Source organism: Phoca vitulina, unplaced genomic scaffold, assembly GCF_004348235.1.
Source record: "Phoca vitulina isolate PV1807 unplaced genomic scaffold, GSC_HSeal_1.0 scaffold119, whole genome shotgun sequence".
Classification (NCBI taxonomy): domain Eukaryota; kingdom Metazoa; phylum Chordata; class Mammalia; order Carnivora; family Phocidae; genus Phoca; species Phoca vitulina.
The window spans coordinates 763063-784059 of NW_022589822.1; the positions used below are offsets into that span (position 1 = coordinate 763063).

Consider the following 20997-nt stretch of genomic DNA (forward strand, 5'->3'; position numbering starts at 1 on the left):
GCTGCGTCACAAGGCTCCGCGGCCCCGCCCAGCAGGTGCGCCGAGACGCGCGTGCGCAGAGAGCCTGCTCTGACGGAGGCTCTCACCTAGAAGATTTCTTGAGACGCGACCGCCACCATGCCGTTCCCTAGTAAGGACTCTTTTACCCATTACTTTATTTAAAAATAAAGCTGGCTTGCGGTGTTAGTTCATGTAAACGTTGAGCAAATATTTATCAGTGCTTGCTATGTGCCCGACTTTGTTCCAGTAGAGAAAGTCGGACACTTAAAAAACCACTGCAATAAGTAAGAATGCCTTTGGAGCCATTTAACTATGTTTCAGGGCACGTCTCCCCACTCCACCCCACCCCTAAGCTACTCCTCTCGCCCTCACGCTATCCCAGTTAATGGCAAGTTCACCATTCCAAAAACTTTGGTCTTAATTTTGAACGCCTCTCTCAATGCTACAAATCCAGTTCATCAGCAAAGCCCCATAGATAACCGCTTCACAGTGAATCCAGCCATTTCTCACCCTCCAGTGCTATCATCTTAGCCCAACTCACAATCATTTCTTGCCCGAAGTTAACAGGTCGATCTGCTCCTACCCTTATCCGCCTAAAGTCTGTTCTCTCCACCTCGGCCAGAAAGATTGGTCTAAAAGGTAATTCTGATCACAGCCCTCCTCTACTCAGAAGCCTACCATGTCTCCCTATTGTCCTCAGTAGAGAAGCCAAACTCCTTTTGCTGAACCGTAACCTACTCGGTGAGATTTTCCATGACCATCCTCCTTTAAAATTGCAGCCTGGTATATCCTGCCTTCCCCTGCTTACTTTCCTTTTGTGCACAGCACTTATTTCACCTTATAACATACTGTTATGAGGTACTTATGTGTGATAAGTATTAATTACATCAGTTGCTTGTATTTTTCAATGCTGTGTACCCAGTGCATGGAAGTATAGCATAGGAGTTCGGAGCATGAGTATGGAGTCGGATTACATGGGTTGGAATGCTACCACTTGGCAAACTGTGTGATCTTGGCCAAGTTGCCTAACCTCTCTGTGCTTCAGTTTCATCACCTGTAAAATGAAGACAAGAATAGCAGCTGCCTTAAAGTAACTTACAACAATTCCTGACATATAGTACATGCCAGCTATTATTTCTGCATCCTGGTGGGTGACAGAGAGAAGGTCTCAGCAAATGTTTATGAAAGGGACTTCTTCCTGCTTGTTTCCAAGCTGGACAACACCTCACCAGTTGCTCCCAGGCACATTCATACTTCTGCAGAACTGGACTCTTAGTGATAACATTTTTTATAGCAACCCTGGTCAAATTTCTTCTTATTATCTCCTATACTTTGAGGCCCTCATTCCCCCTGATAAACATTAACCTGAGTAGGGGCTCTGCTTGAGCTCAGCAGGGCTACATTTTGATGTAAGGAGATCTATCCTATACCTGGGACAAACGCAAACAACGTTAAGAAGCATCAGGTAACAACAATGCAATATAAAAAAATACATGGATGCTGAATGGTTATGAGTGCTACATAGAAAAATGAAGCCAGGAGGGATATCAGTACTGCCAGTGGGGGTAGAGAGCTTACAACGTAAATGTGGTGGTTCATGTTTAAGCTCATTGCGAAGGCAGGATTTGAGTCAAGACTTGAAGGAGATGTGAAAGTGGAAATGTGTGGCGATCTGGGGAAAAGATGTTTCAAGTAAAGGGGATAGCAAGTGCTAAGGTCTAAGTGCAAGAGTGTGCTTGGTTTTTAAGGAAGAGCAAGAAGGCCAGTAGCCATAGTGACGTGAGACCACAGAGGTCTGAAGGAAAAGGACATGCAGATCATGGGAGATGCTCTAGGCCATGGTAAAGACTTAGGATTTTACTCTGAGGTCAGAAGCCAGTGGAGGGTTCTGAGTGAAGGAGTGACACGATCTACTTTATAGTTTTAAAAAGTCACTCGGTGGCTGTGTGAGGGGCAAGGGTAGAAACAAGGAGACTATTAGAATACTGGTTACTCTTGTTTGTGCAAGTGGATTCCAGAATTTCCAACAACTTCCAGAGCTTCTTTTGCTGCTCCTCTTCACCTTGACCTCTCCCTCTCTCTCTTCTTTTCCTTAAAGGTTCTGATGAAAGCAGCATTCTTGTGCCCTTAGTACTCTCAAAAGTGAATGGGTTAAGATTTAGCTCCACCTCTCTTTTCCTGTGGCTGCTTTCCACTGCTAAAAAGGAAGCAATCTTATCTGTTACTGCTTACTGCTGATGCTGCTGTAACATCCAGCAGGTAAAGTTCCCTAAAATTCACAGCAAAAATTTTGGGACTTTTCACTAAATCATAGAAAATTTACCTTTTTTTTCCCTGGGAGCTGAAGATATTTTAGAGAAGAATTAATCTTTTGTTTCTCCAGTTGAACATTTTCTAGCAATACGAGCCATGCAAACAGAACTCTCTACCTGCTTCTTTCTGTGCCTTTTGCCATTCAGCTTTAGTGCCACCAGAAGATACTACCTGGGTGCAGTGGAACTGTCCTGGGACTATATGCAAAGTGAACTGCTCAGTGAGCTGCACGTGGACACAAGGTAAAGGCACGTTCTATAGGGTCCGGTCAGGATTGTGAGGATGTGACTGTTTGGAGGAAGGTGCAGATGTCAGGTTAGGATGGTTGTGATGGTAGTTAAGCACTGAAAAAGCACTATTGAGGTAAGGTATGGGTGCTTATTGCCAGTCCTTTTCACAGATGTGAACTATTTGTGGATATGTTGTTATGTTTTGTCCATTGCTTCTCTTTGTCACATGCTGCCACTTTGGAAACTAGACAGTAGAGGGAGAACGAAGAGGCAAGGAGCCTGAGAGAAAACAAAACTTCCCTCAGCCTACCTCCAAGCTTCCATACAGAGAAACAGAACAATGAGATCCCATCAGTATTACACACAACTTTAGTCTGTAGTTCTCCTGTGTGGGTGTGGTATGGTTTTGATACCTTTGCCCAGTTTTGGTTTAAGAATGGTATTAGCCAGGGCCGCCTGGGTGGCTGAGTCGTTAAGCGTCTGCCTTCGGCTCAGGTCATGATCCCAGGGTCCTGGGATCGAGCCCCGCATCGGCTCAGGTCATGATCCCAGGGTCCTGGGATCGAGCCCCGCATCGGGCTCCCCGCTCGGCGGGAGGCCTGCTTCTCCCTCTGCCACTCCCCCTGCTTGTGTTCCCTCTCTTGCTGTGTCTCTCTCTTCAAATAAATAAATAAAATCTTTAAGGAAAAAAAAAAAAGAATGGTATTAGCCATGAGTTCAGAAGCTTTTCATCTTTTTTGGGTTCCAGTACATTTTGGGAGACTAGTATTAAATGATTTTTTCAATATTATCTATGATCATCAATTTATTTGGATTTTTCTGCCTCTTCTTCAGTCAAATTTGGTTATATATATTTTTCTAGAAAGCAGTCTAGATTTTTCTGAATTTGAGAATGTATTGCTCTCAAGTCACATACTAGTCTTGTGATGTTCAACTGTTCTGTGTCTGTAATTATATTTCCTTTTTCATTCTTATATTATGTAAGTCCTCTTTCACTCTCTTAAAAATAATGTTTCTAGGAAGTTTCTCAATTTTGTTGATCTTGTCAGGAACCATCTTTTGTTTCTATCAATTTCTGCTTTTACTTTCATTAATTCATTCCTTCTTCCTGATTTCCTTTGGTTCATTTTGCTGATCTAGTTTTGCTTATTGAATTGAATGCTGAAATAATTTAATTTTGTTTTGTTTTCTTTAAATGTGTATTATAAAGATTTAACCCCAGTACATATATAATGGCAATGTAAATATTAAATGTGATCATGTCATACGCTACAGTCTTTTTTTGTTCTGTTTGACTCCCCATCTTCCTTCTACATTAGCCCCCTTCTTGCCTATTCCCAAACAAATAACCCTAGTATGATAATATATACTCATGCACACACACATATATATATATGCAAATAAAGGTTTTCTCGGTCATTCTTGTTTTACAAAAATGGGATATTACACACACGTTTCTCTCCCGTTAGCACCTAGTAGAATTCTAAGTCAGTTAGCATAGCTTCATTTCATTTTTTTATTTTAGAGAGGGACTGGAGGGGAGGGCAGAGGGAGAGAGAGAGGATCTCAAGCAGGCTCCACGCCTAGCGCCCACCCTGAGATCATGACCTGAGCCTAAATCAAGAGTTGGACACTTAACCAACTGAACCACTGAGCCAGGTGCCCCAGTTCATTCATTTTAATGACTACATAAGATTCTGTATTATTTCCACTTTTTGGTCATTCATTACATACTGGTGCTTTTATTCCTATGGGACAGATTCTCAAGAGGGATATTACTGGAATGAAGGGAATAATTTCCAGAAAGGCCAGAACTCTTCAAACATTTCTACTATCAACATATGCGAGTGCCCTTCTCCCTGTTCTCATATCAATAAGTTTTATCTTGTTCTAATTTTTGCCAATTTAGTTAGGTATAGAGTGATGCTGGATCGTTAATTGCATTCCTTTTATTTCTTACGTTGAACATCTTTTCAAATGCCTGTTGGCTATTGCATTTATATTTTGAGATTTGACTTTTCATATGTTTTGCCCATTTTTCTTTGGGCTCTTTTACTTTTTTAATTACAAAAACCCTTTTATTATCACAAATGTTAACTATTTGTTATACTGCATTAACATACTAGTGTATAGTGCAATTTCCCCCCAAGACCTATTGTCTACTGACTTGTTCATAACTTTTACTAAAACTTAAAAAAAAATTTATACTCAAATATATCTATCTTTTCTTTCATATCTTCAGAGTGGCCAGTGTTGGTTAAAAATGTTTTCTGCCTGGGGCACCTGGGTGGCTTAGTTGTTAAGCGTCTGCCTTCGGCTCAGGTCATGTTCCCAGGGTCCTGGGATCGAGCCCCACCTCAGGCTCCCTGCTCCGTGGGAAGCCTGCTTCTCCCTCTCCCACTCCCCCTGCTTGTGTTCCCTCTCTTGCTGTGTCTCTCTCTGTCAAATAAATAAAATCTTAAAAAAAAAAAATGTTTTCTGCGTATCAAGGTTGTATGTGTATTTCCCAAATTTTCTTGCAAGATTTTTATTGTTTTGTTTTTTACATTTGTCATCAATTCATCTGATAATTATTTTTATATATGGTATAGAAGTGGGATCTGTGCAGTTTTATTTCCATCTAGATCAATAGCCTTTTACTACTGATTTGAATAAACCCATTCATCATATAAAATTTTCATACATACTGTTATGTATTTCTGGACACATTATCCTTCTTCATTGAACTACTTTACTTTTGTCTTGCTATGCCAATACCATACTGATTGGATTACAATGGGTCCATTATATCTTCTGATATCTGGTAAGTGAAATCAGTCCTCGCTGCTCTTTTTTTTTTTTTTTAACCTTTCTTAGCATTTATTTTTTTTTTTAAGATTTTTATTTGTTCATTAGAGAGAGAGAGCATGTGCGCAGAAGCCAGGGAAGGGGGGAAGGCCGAGGGAGGGGGAGAAGCAGACTCCCTGCTGAGCAGGGTGCCCAGTGTGGGGCTTAATCCCAGGACCCTGGGATCATGACCTGAGCTGAAGGCAGATACTTAACTGACTGAGCCACCCAGGCACCCCTACCTTTCTTAGCATTTCTTAGGCATTTTATTCTTCCATATAAAAATTTTAAATTTTCTTCCAATTAAAAAGAGCCAAGTCCTGGGCGCCTGGGTGGCTCAGTTGGTTAAGCGACTGCCTTCGGCTCAGGTCATGATCCTGGAGTCCCGGGATCGAGTCCCGCATCGGGCTCCCTGCTCGGCGGGGAGTCTGCTTCTCCCTCTGACCCTCCCCCCTCTCATGCTCTCTCTCTCATTCTCTCTCTCTCAAATAAATAAATAAAATCTTTAAAAAAAAAAAAATAAAAAAAAAAATAAAAAGAGCCAAGTCCTGTTGTGATTTTAATTGGAATTTTATGAAACTTTTATTAATATAATGTAAGCAATTTATTATATTTATCTCTATGCATTTTATAAATGTGTTGCCATTGTTAATAAAATGTTTTCTCTTATTTCTATTTCTTGATGTTTAGTACCAGAATAAAGAAAACTATCTGTTTGTTTATATTCATGTTGAATCTAGCTACCTTACAGAATTCTGTTATTAATTCTAGTAATTTTACACTAGAGTCTCTATGAGTATTGAATCTTACCTAAAATGAGCAAAATGAGACAGATTATAGCTCTTTTCCAATGTTTATAACCTATTCTTTTTTATCTTATTGAATTTATTAGAAAATACAAGAAAATGTTAAATATTAGTGATGAAAGCAAGCATTCCTGTCTACTCCATGATTTTACTTGAAATAGTCTTAATATTTTGTTATTCAGAATAATATTTGCTGTTTGTTTTTCATAAATAGTCTTTGTTACTTCTATTCCAATTTGCCATAAATTTTTTTTAAAGATTTATTTATTTTAGAGAGATAGAGTGAGCGAGCATGAGCCAGAGGAGGGGCAGAGGGAGAGAGAGAATCCTGAAACAGACTCCCTGCTGAGCATGGAGCCCAGCATGGGGCTCATGGGGCTCGATCCCATGACCCTGAGATCATGACCTGAGCAGAAATCAAGAGTTAGCCACTTAACTGACTGAGCCACCCAGGCGCCCTGCCATAAAAATTTTTATTAGAAATGACTTCAACATCTCATATCATCTAAGTTTTATTTTTTAATATGTTGATTGACAAATGGATTATGTTTATGTTTATAGATTTCCTGATATTGAATAAGCTTACATTCTTGGAGTACAATCTAATATTCCTATAATTTGATTATTGCTAATATTTCTTTGAACAATGAATATTTCTTTGAACAATACCACCCTTTGACAGCTCAGCTGGTAGAGCAGAGGACTATAGAGGTAAACACTGTGTGCCTTTATTATGTGAGATTGATCTATAGCTTTATTTTTGACTATTACTAGATTTTGGTATTAAAATTTTGCTGGTTTTATCAAATGAATTGATGAGTGCTCCATCTTTTTCTTTTATAGCTCAAATAACATTAGAATTATCTATTGTTTAATAATTAGATAAGGGGAGCCTGGGTGGCTCAGTCGGTTGAACAACTGCCTTCGGCTCAGGTCATGATCCCGCGGTCCTGGGATCGAGCCCCACGTTGGGCTCCCTGCTCGGCAGGGAGCCTGCTTCTCCCTCTCCCTCTGCTCCTCATCCCCCTGCTCGTGCTCTCTCTCTCTCAAATAAATAAATAAAATCTTTAAAAAATAAATAAAAGGTAAGACTCATTTATGAGTCTATTTGCTCCAGGTGACATTTGCAATATTTTTAATCATCTCTTCTGGCTCTTCTATGAAAATTAGTCAAATCAAGTTTCAACTTTTTTTGAAGTCAGCTTTAATTTTATATTTGTACAGGTAATCACTTTATTTTTTCAATTCTGTTGCCACATTATCTAAATTATATGCCCTTTCTTTTTTTTTTTTTTAAGATTTTATTTATTTATTTGACACAGAGAGAGAGATAGCGAGAGCAGGAACACAAGCAGGGGGAGTGGAAGGGGGAGAAGCAGGCTTCCTGCCGAGCAGGGAGCCCGATGCGGGGCTCCATCCCAGGACCCTGGGATCATGACCTGAGCTGAAGGCAGACGCTTAACGACTGAGCCACCCAGGCGCCCCGCCCTTTCTTTTTCTTAAATTACTATATCTTTGCTATTTATCTTTTATCCACAAACAGGTTTGTAAGGGATTTGTCTATTTTGTTGTTGGTGATGTTCTTTTCAAACAATGAGCTTCCAAGTTTCTTTGTTTTTCCCAGTTATTGTTTTAAAGATTTATTTATTTATTTGAGAGCAGAAGGAGAGGGAGAGAGAATCTGCAGCAGGTTTCCTGCTGAGCGCAGAGCCCGACATGGGATTTGATCTCATGACCCAAGCTGAAACCAAGAGTCGGATGCTCAACCAACTGCGCCACCCAGGCACCACCCACCCCAGTTATTTTTTAATATTTATTTTTAGATTTTATCTTTTTCAACGATCTCTTATTTTTTTTCGGCTTATTGTGCTGTATTTTTTCTAATACCTTAGGAAAAGTGATGTTATAAAAAAAGGAAAAGTGGTGCTATTTTTCCTTTGTCCTCTGTTTTTAATAGTGAAGGCATTTAAAGCTATACGTTTTTCTCTGAGAACAATGTTTGCGTATCACACAGGTTATGATATGAAGTTTTCTTTTCATTATTTACAGTAGTTTGTAATATCCTCTTGGATTTCATTTAGGATCATGATTTTTTTCTTTTTCTTTTTCTAAAGTTTCTCTTTAAATTCCAGTTCGTTAACATACAGTGTGATGTTAGTTTCAGGTGTACAGTATAGTGATTCAACACTTCTATTCAATACCCGATGCTCATCACCATAAGTGCCCTCCTTAATCCCCATCACCTATTTAATACATCCCCCCACACTCCTCTCCTCTGGTAACCATCAGTTTGTTCTATGTAGTTAAGATTCTGTTTCGTGGTTTGTCTCTCTTCTTTTTTCTCTCCTTTGCTTGTTTAATTTCTTAAATCCCACATATAAGTGAAATCATATGGGTATTTGTCTTTCTCTGACTGACTGACTTCACTTAGTATTATATTCTCTAGCTCCATCCATGTCACTGCAAATGGCAAGATCTCATTCTTTTTGATGGCTCTGTTTTATATATATATACACACACACACACACACACCACATCTTTATCAGTCAATGACACTTTGGGCTGTTTCCATAATTTGGCTACTGTAGATAATGCTGCTATAAACATAAGGGTGCATGTATCCCTTTGAATTAGTATTTTTGTATTTGGGTACATACCTGGTAGTGCAATTGCTGGGTCATAGGGTAGTTCTATTTTTAACTTTTGAGGAACCTCCATACTGTTTGCCACAGTGGCTGCACCAGTTTGCATTCCCACCAACAGTTTACCCTTTTCCCATATCCTCACCAACACCAGTTTCTTGTGTTGTTGATTTTAACCATTCTGACAGGTGTGAGGGGATATCTCAGTGTAGTTTTGATTTGCATTTCCCTGATGATCCGTGATGTTGAGCATCTTTTCATGTGTCTGTTGGCCATCTGGATGCCTTCTTTGGAGAAATGTCTATTCAGGTATTCTGTCCATTTTTTAATTGAATGATTCATTTTTGGGTGTTGAGTTTTATAAGTTCTATCTAGTGGATACTAACCTTTTTAACCTTTTCTTTTTCAAGGTTGCTTTGACTATTCGGGGTCTTTTGTGGCTCCATACAAATTTTAGGATTGTTTGTTCTAGCTCTGTGAAAAATGCTGTTGGTATTTTCATAAGGATTGCATTAAATCTGTAGATTGCTTTGGGTACTATAGACATTTTTTTTGAAGTGGTATAGTGTTACTTTATTTTTTTATTATGTTACGCTAGTCACCATACAGTACATAATTAGTTTTTGATGTAGTGTTCCGTGATTCATTGTTTGCGTATAACACCCAGTGCTCATTACAAACACGTGCCCTCCTTAATACCCATCACCCGGCTCCCCCATCCCCCCATCCTCCCCTCTAAAACCCTCAGATTGTTTCCTGGAGTCCAGAGTTGCTCATGGTTCGTCTTCCCCTCTGATTTCCCCTCTTTGGTTTTCCCTTCCTTCCTCTAATGTCCTCTGTGCTATAGACACTTTAACAATATTTGTTCTTCCAATCCATGAGCATGGAATTTTTTTTTTTTTTTACATCTCTTTGTTTCATCTTCAATTTCTCTCATCAGTGTTTTACAGTTTTCAGAATACAGGTCTTTCACCTCTTTGGTTAGGTTTATTCCTAGGGATCTTATTATTTTTGGTGCAGTTGTAAATGGGATTGATTCCTTAATTTATCTTTCTGCTGCTTCATTATTGGTGTATAGAAATGCAACAGATTTCTGTATGTTGTGTATCCTGTGACTTTACTGAATTTGTGTATCAGTTCTAGCAGTTTTTTGGTGGAGTCTTTCAGGTTTTCCACATGGAGTATCATGTCATCTGCAAATAGTGAAAGTTTGACTTCTTCCTTGCCAATTTGGATGCCTTTTATTTCTTTGTGTTGTCGAATTGCTGTGTCTAGGATTTCCAGTATTATGTTGAACAACAGTGGTGAGAGTGGACATCCCTGTCGTCTTCCTGACCATAGCGGGAAAGCTCTGTTTTTTCCCATTAAGGATAATAGTAGCTGTGGGTTTTTCATATATGGCTTTTATTATGTTGTGCTTGGTTCCCTCTAAACCTACTTTGTTGAGGGTTTTTATCATGAATGGATGCTGTACTTTGTCAAATGCTTTTTCTGCATCTATTGAGAGGATCATATGGTTCTTATCCTTTCTTTTATTAATGTAGTGTATCACATTGATTGATTTGCGAATATTGAACCACCCTTGCAACCCAGGAATAAATCCCACTCAATCGTGGTGAATGATTATTTTAATGTACTGTTGGATTTGGTTTGCTAGTATTTTATTGAGAATTTTTGCATCCATGTTCATCAAGGATATTAGCCTGTTCTGTTTTTTAGTGGAGTCTGTCTGGTTTGGGATCAGGGTAATAGAATGAATTTGCAAGTTTTCCTTCATTTTCTGTTTTTTGGAATAGTTTGAGAAAAATAGGTATTAACTCTCTTTAAATGTTTGGTAGAATTCCCCTGGGAAGCCATCTGGTCCTGGACTTTTGTTTGTTGGGAGATTTTTTATTATTGATTCAATTTCTTTGCTGGTTATGAATCTGTTCAATTTTCTATTTCTTCCTGTTTCAGTTTTGGTAGTTTATGTGTTTCTAGGAATTTATCTATTTCTTCTAGGTTTTCGATTTATTGTCATACAGTTTTCAATAATATTCTCTTACAGTTGTTTGTATTTCTGTGGTGTTGGTTGTGATCTCTCCTCTCTCATTTGTGATTTTATTTATTTGGGTCCTTTCTCTTTTCTTTTTAATAAGTGTGGCTAGAGGTTTATCAATTTCATTAATTTTTTCAAAGAACCAGCTTCATTTAGGAGCATGAACTTTAATTGCATTTTTATTTGCTTGTCAAGTTATTTCTTTATAATTGGATCAACTTTGAGTATCATAATAGTTTCTTCTTGCTGTGTAACAAATTATCTCCAACTTTACAGCTTGCAACAACACCAATTTATTATTATAATTTTAGTGGTTCAGAAGCCAGGTGGGCTCGACTGGGCACCCTAGTCAGGGTCACACAAGACCAAAATCAAGTTGTTGACAGGGCTGCCATCATTACTGGAATTCAGTTCCTTCTCTGAAGTTCCATGTAGGGCCCTTCATCTTCAAAGTAGGAAGAGTGTATTGAGTCTCTCGAATGCTTTAAATAGTTCTGACTTCAACTTCCACCACATCTCTCTGACCTTTTCTGCCTTCCTGTTCCACTTTTAAGACCTTTATGATTACTTTGGGTCCACCCAGATATTTCAGGATCATCTCTCTCTCTCAAGACCAGCTGATTAGCTACAGCTAATTCCATCCACAGTTTCTTTAACTATGTAACATAACATATTCATAGGCATAACACCAAAGGGGAAAGGTGAAAAGAAGCAAAATCTTGCCTACCACAGGTATAATTTACATAAAATGAAACACACAGATTTTTAATATGCAATTTGATAAGTTTTGGCAAATGCATACAAGTTACATCACCGCCACCTTAATCAACATGTAGAACATTTACATCAATCCTTCTGCAACTTTCCGGTGAGTCTCATTACCCTGACCTGGCCCCTGGCAACAAGCTGCTTTCTGGATTCATTTTTGACTGTTTAAGACTTTTACATCATTAGAATCATACAGTATGCACTCTTCAGTGTCTGGCTTTCTATCTTTACCATCATGATTTGGAAATTCATCCAGATTGTTGCATGAAGTAATTTTATTATTTGTATTGCTGATTACTGCTCCATTATGGGACTATATCACAATTTGTATATCTATTCACTGCCCTATGGACCTTTGGATTGTTTCCAGTTTGGGGGCTAATATAAAGAAAACTTCTGTGAGCATTCCTGTACAAGCTTTTGTGTGGACATCTGTTTTTATTTATCTTAGTTAAATATCTAGGAATGAAATTGCTGGATCATATGGGAAATGCATGTTTAACCATAAGAACTGCCAACAGATTTCTAGAATGGTTGTACCATTTATACTCCCACCAGCAACACATGAGAGTGCCAGTTGCAACACATCCTGGGCAATACTTGATGTTGCCAGTATTTAAGTTCAGCCAGTATTTAAGTTTAGTCATTTTAATGACTCTGTGGTGGTATCTCACTGTATGTTTAATTTGCATTTCTCTGATAACTAAAGATTCTGAGCATCTTTGCATGTGTAATTGGCTGTTCCTATATTTCCTTTGATGAAATGTCTGTTCAGAGCTTTGGCCCATTTTAAAATTGGGTTGTTTGTCTTGTTACTTTTGAGTTTTGAGAATTCTGTATATATTCTGGATACATTTTCAGATGTACTCATTTTAAATATTCTGTCCTAGCACAAAGTTTTTCATTTTGATGAAGTCCAGTTTAATCTATTTTTTTCCTTTGGTTGCTTGTGCTTTTGATGTCTTATCTAAGAAACTATTGCCAAATCCAGGGTCACCCAGAATTATAGCTATATTTGCTCCCAAGAGTTTTACAATATTAGCTCTTATATTTAGGTCTTTGATATGCTGAATTAATTTTTGTGTGTGGTATGAGGAATGGATTCAAGTTCCTTCTACAGTCTATATAGCCTGCAGTTGTGCAGTGTTAATGACCCTAAAGCAGAGGTCCAGATGGTCAGTAGTCTGATCTCTAACTGGACAATTAGCCACTTATCCATTAATGTAGGTCTTGTTAAAAATTATTAAAATAATTGTACTTAGTACATTATATTTTGTATTGTAGCTTCCCTCTAGCATGCAGCCTGTAGTATAGTGAATAACTGTAAAATTGAATTGAATGGAGAAAATGATGTATTTGTTATCCAGCTTTCTGTTGTTGTGCAAGCAGTCACATGTATTTTTACCAGGAAAAAGTTGATAGAATTTTTTTTTGATGATACCATTTTATAGCCTAGATTATTTTGATACTGATTAACGGGATAAGCTGACTCTGGACACATCCTGACAACCTCTGCCAAATTTTGAAATAAACATCTGGGGAAATTCAGTTTTATATTATCTGTTCCTGCAGCTGCTCAACTTCTTCTAAGCAAAGGTCAGGGAATATAATAGGTTTTCCGATTCTTTTTAGATAAAATGTGAAAGAACAGTTCATGTGAAGGACATTGTTGCCAAATATATTTGGCAAGATTTATATATCAAATCCCAAGGGAAATGCACAAACAAAAATCCCACAGAAGTTAGGAAGGAGTAAAACCCATGAACCCTGGAACATTTTGTCACTTATTGTGCAGATTACCCTGAAACTGACACAGGCACATACATCACATGTTTCTGCACCAGTGGAAACTATTCACTCTAATAGAAAAGGTCCTAAATACGTTCATCTCAGAACTGAATCACATATCTGGAAGGTGCTGATGCTCTTAGGAATGTCCCTTTGAATAGGGAGTCCTATTGTGGACCATGTCCCACTAAACTAGAGCCTAGGCCTTCTGTTTCTCTGTCCCACAACCTTATTTCTTTTGCCTCTGATTTTTGCCTCTTTCCTTAGAGGGAGAAAAAAGTGTTTCTGTGTGCTCTTGATCCTGTTCCCTCTAGGCTATTCCAAGCTCTTGCTCTAGTAAACGTTTTGTGTGTCTTATATTTTCATTTTAGTAAAAAATATTAAAGTGGAAGCACTGTGCTAGCGAATGTCAAAATACCTGTCTCTTGACATGGGTCTCAGTTTTGTAACAAACTGATGGAAGCTTTGGAGAAACTGGGTGGAGTAGACTCTGCAGAACCAAGGAAACAAAATGGAAAAAGGGACGAGTTGATGAGTGTAGAAGGGCATAATTCTCAAAGTGGCCAGGAAGTGGGACAGATGGACTGAACAGAGGGGTGCACATGGTGGTATGGGCACCAGGTAGTATTGTGACCTGCCCTGGGAAGGGGGCGTGGCCTGCCCTGCGACGGACCTATGGGGGGAAGGGCTGCTTTCGGAAAGGGAGGGGTGGTTTCTGGTGCCTGTGGTGCGGGTGTGAGCGCGGCCAGGCCATGGCTCCCAGAACCATCCCATTTCTGTCTTCACCACGACCTCCACCCACTCACCTGCCATGTCCTCGCTTGTATGGGGAGGGGGGCAGCTTCTTCAGCTCCCAGTGGCCTGCTCCATGCCTCTCAGGTGGTTGGCTGCCCTTGGCTGGTGCACATTTGTGCCCGCCCTGCGTGTGACAGCACCCCGACCCCCCCCCACCTTGTAATCATGCCCTTGGGGCTCCTTTTCTGGCCCATGCCCCTTTGGTATGAGTAGCCCCAAGTGGCCCCCTAGTTTCTAATTCAGTGAGACTTTTGCATTTTCACTGTGGGAATCTTGTACACTAGGAGCTCACAGCTGTAGGGAGGGTTGGCACAGACTCCCCAGAAAGGTCACAGTGGGGTGATGGTAAGTTGAGCTTCTTTTGCTGCCACCATCTTTGCATCAGTGCATATACAGCACCTTGGAGCTCTCACAGGGCCCCGGCTTCAAGTTGGAGCTTCAGTTGTGCTTTAAGAAGTTATTTCACTGGACTCTGTCTGGCAGCTTCTGGATGGGGTGGCATGTGATAAAGCCAATGGATGCCATGGTCATGGGCCCACTCCAGCACCTCCTTTATTGTATAGTGGGTCCCCTGGTCAGACATGATGTTATATGGAATCCCACATTAGTGCATCAAACCCTCTGTAAGCCTTCAGTGGGGCTTGCCAAGGCCTTGCAGGCAGGAAAGACTAAATATGTGTCTCAATCACAATGAACTGTTATCCTTTCTACAATGGGAAGGGGTCCAATGCAGTCAACTTGCCACTGACCAGCTGGCTGGTCTCTACGGTGGACGGCAGTATTGTGCATTCAGGATTGGTTTCTGCTTCTGGCAGGTTGGACTTTCAGGGACAATACTAGGTATATTAGCCTTAGCAGGAACCCATGCTTTTGGGGCTGCATAAATTCTCTTCCTGCCACCATAGCCACTTATCTCACATTTTGCCAGCACTGGGGTGGCCCATGCAGAGGTTGGCTGATGTTAATTTCCAGTCATTAGATGCACCCTGGTGGCATTAACATATGATATGGAGATTTTTCTATTTTGTGCCCACTCACTAATATGTCTTTGCCCCAGATATCCTTGTCCCTGATATCCCAATCCTATTAATTCTAGGCCCCCAGCTAGACAGCCAAACCATTTGCTGATATCCATTCATCCGTATATATTTGAACCTTGGGCCATTTCTCTTTCTACACAAAGTTCACAACCAATAGCATTGACTTGCACCTGCATATCAAGCTGACCCATCTGTAAATAAAGCTCAGGCTTCTTCCGCCACTAGCAGCTGGTCATCAGGGATCCCCTACATGACCATAGATGTAATCTGAAGTAGAGGTACCAGTATAGCAGGAATGAATGAGATGGGTCTCTGACAACCTGCTCATACAGCCTCCTTGTGCCCACTAGTCCATGCAGATCCTCATTCCTTCCTCTGTAAATCAAGTCCTTTTACTGGGAGCACTTCCTTATCAGTACGCCAGCCCCTGGCCCTCAGTCAGTACAGAAAGTCATTTGTCATGGCATAGGGTTGGCAGAGCTGCTCCCATGACGTGCTTTCTTGGGTGCCCTGGGAACCCTGGAATGGAGTGAAATGCTGTAGCCCAGGCGGCTGCTGAAGATGGTGGAGGGGCAGGTCCTGGTGCTCGATGGCTGAGGCCATCTCCTGGGCCGCCTGGCGGCCATCGTGGCCAAACAAGTGCTTCTGGGCCAGAAGGTTGTAGTTGTGTGCTGTGAAGGCATCAACATTTTTGGCAATTTCTACAGAAACCAGTTGAAGTACCTGGTCTTCCTCCACAAGCGCATGAACACCAACCCATTCCGTGGCCCCTACCACTTCCAAGGACCCAGCCGCATCTTTTGGCAGACAGTGCGAGGCATGCTGCGACACAAGACCAAGCAAGGCCAGGCTGCCCTGGACCACCTCAAGGTGTTTGATGGGATCCCGCCACCCTACAACAAGAAAAAGCAGATGGTGGTTCCTGCTGCCCTCAAGGTGGTGCGCCTGAAGCCTACACGGAAGTTTGCTTACCTCGGGTGCCTGGCTCACGAGGTTGGCTGGAAGTACCAGGCCATAACAGCCACCCTGGAGGAGAAGAGAAAGGAGAAGGCCAAGATCCATTACCGGAAGAAGCAGCAGCTCATGAGGCTACAGAAACAGGCCAAAAAGAATGGTGGAGAAGAAAATTGATAAATACACAGAGGTCCTCAAGACGCATGGACTCCTGGTCTGAGCGCAATAAAATTGTTTATTCCTCATGCTTGGCCTGGCCTGCCCTTCCTCCATCGCCGCCTGGGGCTTAGAATGCTGGGAACACAGAAAGGGCTTTAGTCACTGCTGTTAATTAAGAAAGGCCTTCTTAAAAGGTTAAAAAAAAAACTCTTAAGAGCTTTGAGGCATAATTGCCTGTGACCTGCTCATTTCTAAGAGTTCTAAGAAATTGATAGTTGGAACAACTATTTCACTGTTGGCAAGAGATCTGGAGAATGTTTGGAGGGGAGCCCTGTGTTGTGAATGGGGTGTGTTTAAACTCTGCAGCTGTTAGGGTGTGAGGATGCTGAGGGCCAAGCCTGGTGTTGTACAGAGGTAGTTCATCTGGAACTTCCCTGGGAAGTACAGCCAAGGGGTCTCAGGCACTGCCCTTGTGCTTTCCCTGTATTTTGTGATCCAAAACTAATCAATTATGTTAAAGAAAAATAAAAAAGAAATGCTGTAGGTTGCTCCTGCTGCTGTGAATGTCCTAATATGTCACAATTGCTCAAGGAAACTATTCAGATACTTAGCCTCAATAAGCACCAATAAAGGGACACCTGGGTGGCTCAGTTGTTGGGCGTCTGCCTTCGGCTCAGGTCAAAATCCCAGGGTCATTAGATCAAGCCTCACATCGGTCTTCATGCTCAGCAGGGAGTGTGCTTGAAGATTCTCTTCCTCTACGCCTTCCCCCACTCACGCTCTCTGTCTGTCTCTCTCTCTCTAATATAATAAATAAATAAAATCTTTTTTAAAATACTAAGAGATTAATATCCAAAGTACACGTTTCCCCCACTATCTGTAAGTTTGCTTTACAACACTGCTTTTACAAAAGACCTACTTTAGTACCTGTTTTCACTAACTAAAAAAATCTGAAGAGGATTGTGCCTTTTACAAAATGATAGTTGCTTCTTTGTTTTATGCCATTTCAGCTTACAAAAGGTTTCATAGGCATATTCTACTTTTGGATAGCAGGGGAAGCCTGTATATGGAGAACTCCTTAAAACTCAACAAGAAAGGGGTGCCTGGCTGGCTCAGTTGGAGGAGCATGCGACTCTTGGTCTCAGGGTTATGAGTTCAAGCCCCATGTTGGGTGTAGAGATCACTTTAAAAAAAAACTTAAAAAGAAAAACTCAATAAGAAAGCAAACAACCTAATTCAAAAATGGACAAAACACACTTGAATAGGCATTTCTCCAAAGAAAGTACACAAATGGCCAATAAGCACATGAAAAGATGCTCAAACTCACCTAGGGAAATACAAATCAAAACTACAAAGAGATACAATCTCTCACCCATTAGGATGGCTATTATACAAACAAACAAACAAACAAAAAACAGAAAATAAGTGTTGGTGAGATGTAGAGGAATTGGAACACTTCTGCACTGTTGGTTGGAATATAAAATGGTGTAGCCACTGTGAAAAACAGGATGGTGACTCTTAAAAACTTTTTGAAAATTACCATATAATCCATCAATTCCATTTCTGGATATATACTCAAAATAATTGAAAGCAGGATCTTGAAGAGATATTTGTATACCCATGTTCATAGCAGCATTATTCTCAATAGCTAAAACATGGAAGCAACCCAAGTGTCTGTTTATGGATGAATGGATAAACAACATGTGATCTGTTCATACAATGGAATGTTATTCAGCCTTAAAAATGAAGAAAATTCTGACACCTGCTACAATGTGGATCAATCTTAAGGACATTAAGCCAGTCAGAAAAAGACAAGTACTGTATAATTCCACTTGTATGAGGTACCTAGAATAGTCAAAATCATAGCAACAGAAAGCAGAATGGTGGTTTCAGGGGCTGAGGGGAGTGGAGAATGACAAGTTATTGTTTAATGGATATTGAGTTTCAGTTTGCAAGATAAGAGTTATGGAGATAGATGGTGGTGATGGTTGTACAACAATATTAATATACTTAGTACCATTGAATTATACACTTAAACATGTTTAAGAGTAAATTTGATGTTTTATGTGTTTTACCACAATTTAAAAAATGAGAAAAAATTTAAGCTGAGAAAGTTCTCTGTTGAGGGTCCTTGGTGTCCACCACATAAACCTTCTTCTCTTCATCCTTAAATGCTACTTCTGAGTATCTATTAATGCTAGATTCCTCTGTGTAATATAGAAAAAAATCCTTTCAGATTGGGATGTTAGAACTGCACCATTTCTCCTTGGCCTTATTACTGTCTTTAGTTTTATCTTTTAAAAATAAATCAAGAATCATTGACCTAATTATTAAATTTGAAAACAGGCTGTTATGTAAGCTATAGATGAAGAGAGAAACAGCATGAAAAGAGCTCTACTGACACTGAAGCCTAGTGCACTCACTTGGAGTGACAGATGGAAACTGCCCTCATCAGAATTACAACCAAGACTACAAATGTTGTGCAGAGGAAACTTACACATGAAAACTGAATTGTTTCTGACATTAGTCAGACTGAAAAAGCATCGGTTCACAGACCCCCAAGTTTATGCAGAGGACCAGGAAATGAGTTTGACACCAAGTACTAAGGAGAGCCTGAGTTCCTGCCCCTGTCCAGCCATTCACCCAAGTTCCCTGAACCTTGTCATTAGCCAGAAACTAGAGGGGGCTGGCTGGGTGGTGCCTGAGCTTCCTTTCCACCCTCAGATTCTAGACCCTGACACCTGTCAGTAACCAGGCAGAGAGAATGCACTGGGTTACTGGCTCAGCAGTTCAAACTACCTGGGGCACTGAAATGCATTTGTGTTTCTTTTATAATGAGGCCCTCTTTTCTGTTCTTACCCTTTTCTATCCTATTTACCAAAACAAACATTGCCATACAAACCATGATGTAAGGAGAACCCACCCACTAGGTTTTATGTACACACATCCCCATTTTGCTCTCAAGGACCAGCAGTTCTTTCCTTTGTGGTGTTACAACAAAGCAAGAGTTGGATTTTAGGGGTGCCTGGGTGGCTCAGTCATTGGGCATCTCCCTTCGGCTCAGGTCGTGATCCCAGGGTCCTGGGATCGAGCCCCGCATCAGGCTCCCTGCTCCGCAGGAAGCCTGCTTCTCCCTCTCCCACTCCCCTTGCTTGTGTTCCCTCTCTCGCTGTGTCTCTCTCTGTCATATAAATAAATAAAATCTTTTAAAAAAAAAAAGAGTTGGATTTTAAGTGGAGAATGAAAGGGGGATCAGTTGAACTAGCATGCAGTTGTGAAAAGTTCATCATGAGGGGTCATTTTTAATTATTACACAAATATATGAGATTGAAATGTGATGTCAAATAAAAATATTTAGTTACCAAAACAAAAGAAACAACATCTGCTCTATAATTATATATCTTTAACAATCTCTCCTTTTCCATATTCATTTTTCATATTTTGTGACAGCACAGTGGCATGTAGTATATGGTTTATACATCAGTGATGTATATACATCTGTGGGGAGTGAGTGCTCAATTTTTTTTTTACTGATTGGGGTTTGGAGACCAGGATCTACACATGAAAGTTTCCTTCCAGGGCAGCAGCATTCATTCTCCAGATGTCCATGCCTTGTGCCTATACTTCTTTGGCTTGCTGAAACAATGCCAATTGGTAAAATCTGGGAAGTGGTAAGAGTTAGATATCCAGAAGTATAAGTCAGGAAGAGAGGCTCTCTATGGCATATAGAAAACTGCAGAACTACTCTGTGCATGCAAAAATGAGTGACAATAGCCACCTTCAAGCACTTTGTATTTTCTACCAATTCACCTGCAGCCTTCTTCACATTGATCCTTTTGATTATTCAACCTAGACTGGGCCCCAGAACATGACAACCTAAGTTGTCAGGTAGAGAGAGAGGAAAAGGTTGGGAACCAATCTTTACCTAAAAGGGTTTTAATAACTGAGGCAAAGTATAACATTTTAGAAACATTTATATAATTAACTGTAAAATTTCTGATTCAGTAGCTAATCTGTGAATAAATGGATAATTGGGAGTATCTGACTAGAGACAAAAATGAGCATTAATGGAGAATTGACTCTAAATTACAGCTTCTGGCACCGGTAGATCAATGTACATAGTGTTTATTGGAAGGTAATTTTCTCTGTGATATTCCTGGTATCCCTGAGAGGGGAAGTATAATTTTAGGTACATACAGACAAAATTTGAATACAAGTTAATTAGATTAAAGTTACAGTGTCTTTTAGAGATAAAATTGAAGGACCCTGTAGTTATTGTTTTGGCAAAGGATGCAGTGTATGGGTACTCAAACTTTATTGAGACAGAAACAAACCATGATTTATGATTTTATGATTTATTTTATCATGTGGCACCTAATATATCAGATGACTTTTGAAAACAGTGTTTTGGTTTGATAGATGTTAGGAATTGTCTTAGTCTGTTCAGGCTGCTCCAACAAAATAGCACAGATTTCTGACGGTTGTGGAGCCTGGAAGTCCAAGGTCAAGTGCTGGCAGATTCCCTGTCTGGTTCACAGACGGCCATCTTCCCATTGTGCCACTGTATCATTGCATATGGTAGAAGAGGTGAGAGATCTCTCTGGGGTCTTGGGTCTCTTTTATAAGGTCACTAATCCC

General features: G+C 40.2%; 2 protein-coding genes and 1 pseudogene across 6 annotated transcripts in view; 2 read left to right on the plus strand and 1 right to left on the minus strand.

Moving 5' to 3' along the window:
- Positions 1–57: 57 nt before the first annotated feature.
- The window catches only part of F8 (coagulation factor VIII), a 126682-nt gene continuing 105742 nt past the window's right edge, over positions 58–20997 (plus strand). For 2 of the 4 annotated variants that reach the window (XM_032398721.1, XM_032398723.1), the window contains exon 1: positions 2206–2555. In XM_032398721.1, the coding sequence (XP_032254612.1) occupies positions 2410–2555 (146 nt within the window). In that variant the 5' untranslated portion in view covers positions 2206–2409. Of the gene's footprint in view, positions 131–2098; positions 2556–20997 lie in introns of those variants that run through there. The other 2 variants (XM_032398722.1, XM_032398724.1) reach the window with 2 other exon arrangements.
- On the plus strand, positions 14440–16440 carry LOC116628416 (annotated as a pseudogene). Its single transcript, XR_004298621.1, has one exon. The product of XR_004298621.1 is annotated as a 60S ribosomal protein L13a-like (transcript).
- F8A1 (coagulation factor VIII associated 1) overlaps positions 16233–20997 on the minus strand; it is a 92472-nt gene continuing 87707 nt past the window's right edge. Inside the window, exon 5 of the mRNA XM_032398731.1 lies at positions 16233–16272. The gene's annotated coding sequence lies outside the window, so the exon portion shown is untranslated. The remainder of the gene's footprint in view (positions 16273–20997) is intronic.